Below are 4410 nucleotides of genomic sequence, written 5' to 3'. Positions count from 1 at the left end.
GAAACCCAAGGAGGGGTCACCATGAGTCGGGGTCGACTCGACAGTACATAACAACAACAGCAACCAGAAGGTCAGTGGTTCAAAACCACCAGTTGCTCTGCTCGAGAAAAATGAGGCAATCTACTTCCATATAAAGATTTACAGCCCTGCACACCCAGTGGGGGTCACTATGAGCCAGAATGTTATCACTCCATGACAGTGGGTTTGGATTTTGTTTTTTTCTTTTAATTACTATTTCATTCTCAAAAAAGTTTTTTATATAGGTTCACAAATACTAATTACCACAATATTATAACAAATACCAGAAAAACTGATAAAACTAGTGACTATAAAAATACTGGCAGCAACAAAAACAACAGTACATACTTGTATGGGGTACAGAGGAATAGTGATTGGGTAATAATGACAGCTGCTACCACAGCATATTAGAAGGTTCATAGCACAGAGTTTTAGCCTTGTAGGCAAGCTGGACTTGTGAAAAATATTTTTGTTTTTATAGCTAACTACAGGAATATTTTTATTTTAAAAAATAAATTTCTGCTAAAACACTGCACAAAAATTTTATAAAGTCATTTTGGTGCCATCCCCTTGACAGTGTCACCCCGTGAGGTCCTCAACCCCCTAGTGACGCCACTGCTCCACGCTGCCTAAATTAAGCCTACTCCACTATTTCAGGGCCACGATGTTAAACTAGAAATTGTCATGAAAAAGCTCTTGTCACCTTAACATCCAAAAGTTTGAATGCCCCTCCCAAGATGAGGAGTCTCAAAATAACATTCTCAGGAAGCTTAAACACTTGGGTAAGGAATAATTCTTGTGTTGATTTGTTTAAAAATTGAAGGCAGGATAGGAAGAGTGAAACTTCCGTTTGTTTTATTGGTTTTGCTTAGAATTAGGGCTTTGAAAGAAGTAGTAGCGCCAAACACTCAGTAGAGAAATTAATTCTGACGTTGTAATAGTCATCTCAGAGGGGATCCCAAAGACTGAAAACTTGGAAAAGATGCGGAATTGGGAAAAGTCAGCAATTCTGAGCCTGTGTCCTTGACACACACACCCCCACACACACACATTCCCCTCAGCCCCACTTAGTAATTTCTCCTTTGAAAACCATCTGTCAGGATCTGAATGGGGCTCCTCCCTTTTCACCTCACCCCCCCCCATACACTTACACTTCCCAAGGTGGTGGTTATATCGGCATGGGTTTTACATAGAAAGTTAAGTCTACAACTGAAACTGACCCGTCATCAGCCTTAATGAGACCAATCTGGGTCTAACATTCGTCATCAGCCCCCGCCCCCCCCCAATTGGAAAGCAGGAGGGTAGGTACCCAATTCTTCCTCTGCCCCGGAAAGAACCCCCTTCCCTCTCCCCGTCCCACCCAAAGAGCAACTGTTGTTCAGTAGGGCATTCTTAGGACTTGGTGAGAGCAACGGAAAGGTGCTGATGGGAGAAGCCCTGTCTCTCCGCCCAAGGTTTAGGATCGGGCGGCGGGTGGCAACGAGTAACTGCTTTCCTCACCACCCTTTAATTAACGGCGAACACCGCCCTGAGGCAGGGGGGGTGGCCACAGCTTACCTGTGAGCCCCCCTCCGCCTTCCTCCCCGTAGCCCCGACGCCTTTGCAGCACGAAGTAGTCGTTGGACCTTTCCATCAGCCACAGCTTCAGCGCATTTTTCAAGAGCACTTCCTCAGGCTTCAGCCACATTGTGAAGAAGTTTGTGCCGCCCAGGGGCAGCAACCTAGATGTCCTCCTCACCTCACCCTCCACCCTTATGGTCTCCTCTACTTCTCCTCCTACCAAACCTTTCTCTGGCCGCAGCGGCTCAGGTTCAGGTTCTCCACACTTCCCCCAACCCTCCCGTATCTCCCACGTAGGCAGAGAGATTACCAATTCCCTCCCACAGCGCTACCGCCCGACTGGGAAATAGTCCCGTTTCTTCACCTCTTGGGACTTGTAGTTTCTTACCCATTTTTCTACACTCATGCTACTGTAGCAAGAAACTACACTTCCCACAACACACTGGAGTGAGGCTCGGGTGGGGGTGCTTTCAAAGCGGGTCCCGCCACCAGTTAAGTGTATTTTGCCTGTTCGAAGTTTAAGGCGCTTTATTGTTCACATGAATATGAGCCCCAGGTATAAAGATGTTATTACTTCTTCTCATCATTTTACAGCTGAAGACGTTAAATTGAAGAAAACAAAGTTCCCGGAATATTGGATTAACGGCCAATTTTGAGAAGCTGCCGCCACAGCAATGGACGTTTAATGAGTGTTTACTATGTACTAAGACGCACGTAACAACAAGAAGACTTCACGCACATTATCTTACAGAGTTCTCAAAGTCTTGCGAAGTAGATATTATTCCCCACTTTGCACGTTAGTAAGTGAAATTATAGACGGGTGAAGTGACTTATCCAGCGTTACACAATTAAATGGAGTCTAATTCCATTCTTTGTGTAATGCCAAAATTCTTGCCTAGATCAAGCTCTTTCTGCCCATACAGGAAGAATATAAAATCTCTAAAACTTACACACTTTCTTTCATGCTCTTTGTCTGTCCCTCACCCAACCACCACCCCAATCTGTCTATTCAACTACTGTAATAAACCACAGAAAATCTCTTGTCCAACTTTCATTTTGTGGGCCTAAAAAATTTAGAGCTTTTTTTTTTCCTTCTTTCTTGAGACTTTTTAAGGGGAAAAAAAAAGTCCCTTATAGGACAACCTTCACCTTTTAGAATCTTGGCAATGCCACACAGGTGCTTAAAACACTAGGATGCATGAAATCAGTGATTTGCATTATATCCATAGGAGGAATTATTTGAAGGACATTTTATTTATAGCCATGACTAAACCCACTCTAAACTCTAAACAGGTTTAGAGTACACTGAAAGTGAAAACAGGCTTATGGGAAGGAAAGAGTTGGGAGGCAATAGATAAACAATGAGGTCTTGGTATGTTGCTTTGAGAATGAGGCCTCCAGGCAGGAACAGGACAGATTACCCAATAATCAAGGTAAGCATGTACTTAGGGCATCAACAAAACAATGGCACCTGTTGTCTGAAGCAAAGACTCATAGATGCCAAGCAGACAGGACACAAGGAAAAGCAAGTGCTACAGTGGAAGGGAATTGGGAGAACACTAAATGAAATTATACCAGCTCCAGTACTGAGAATGTGCCAGCCAGAAATAAAGTTCATACAGGGCACCAATGCACAAGATTGTTTAACTAGGAGGCCCCTACCACTTCAACACCTTTGTTGACATCTGTCTCCTATGGTCCCATTCCATGTAACTGAAACTCCTTATCTTGGTGGGTGTGGTAGTTCAGGTTGTGTCAACTTGGCTGGGCCAATGTTTTGAGTGGCTCGGTAGCTGGATGCAGTTATTCCCCGTGATGAGGATGGAATCAACTCCATGGTCATATCTGCTATGAGCAGCTAATAAGCTGCTTTCAAGGTGTGGCCTACTTCTAGTACATATGGGGAAACTTTGAAGAAGGTCTCTAGCTTTGGGCACATCTGGATCCTGCATTTGGTTGAGTCTTCATCTCAGTGGCCTGCCAATCTTGTGATGGTTACTGGACTTGAACTAGTGGCCTGCTGTGTTGTCTGTTAATCTTGGGACTGTGCCATTTTACCCATCTATAGTGGGTTCATCAGCCTGAGCAACCAGCAGCTGTATGAGTCAGAAAACGCCTCCAGCTCTAGTGGTCCTGGAACAGAAGGCAGAGCTGAAGCCCAGAGTGGAGGGACCTTCACCCAGCCCCTAGAGCCAGCACTTTGAATTCAGACTCTTTCCTAAACTGTAAGAGAATAAATCCCTGTTTTTTTAAAGCCATCCACTTGTGGTATGTCTATTATAGCAGTACTAGAGACCAAGACACAGTGGGTTTCTTGAGGGTATACCATTTCTAATAAACAACAGGTGAGGGTCTAACTCTTGCCACATTCACCCAATATGCAACTGGCTCCAACATGAGCAGTTACTAGCTAGGGGCATATTATATTAATAGATAACAGGTCTCTGATTCAGTTTGAGAGAACCTGTTGTACATCCTTGTCTCCTGATTGAGCAACTCCAGCCGGAAGGGCCAGCATGGTATAAACACAAAAGTATGCTCTTGTGCCTATGCTGCTAAACAACCAACGGGAACTCCAGTTCCAAATGACATGCAAAAGTGAGGGAACTCAAATAAGCTGACCATTGCAATGAATTCATTCAAGTTACTTTTTAACTTCATAGCTTTAAAGTACAGAGTTATAACTTTAAGTACAGAGTTATGTCTGAAGTTTTGCAAACAATAAGAACTTTAAAGTATGTTTGGCATATATGTGGACACAATCTAGCATTTATTTAATATAATACTAACACATAGGTAATAATTTAATGTAATGCTAACAGCTAATGTCCA

The 4410-nt window shown here is 43.5% G+C and overlaps 1 protein-coding gene across 1 annotated transcript in view; it reads right to left on the bottom strand.

The window, feature by feature from the left end:
- TBC1D8B (TBC1 domain family member 8B) overlaps positions 1–1705 on the bottom strand; it is a 122637-nt gene extending 120932 nt beyond the window's left edge. Inside the window, exon 1 of the mRNA XM_007952407.2 lies at positions 1576–1705. Coding sequence (XP_007950598.1) covers positions 1576–1705 — 130 coding nt within the window. The remainder of the gene's footprint in view (positions 1–1575) is intronic.
- Positions 1706–4410: the final 2705 nt, after the last annotated feature.

Source organism: Orycteropus afer, unplaced genomic scaffold, assembly GCF_000298275.1.
Source record: "Orycteropus afer afer isolate SDZICR_OR568_19922 unplaced genomic scaffold, OryAfe1.0 scaffold00336, whole genome shotgun sequence".
Lineage (NCBI taxonomy): Eukaryota > Metazoa > Chordata > Mammalia > Tubulidentata > Orycteropodidae > Orycteropus > Orycteropus afer.
This window is presented reverse-complemented; position numbering and strand designations above follow the sequence as displayed.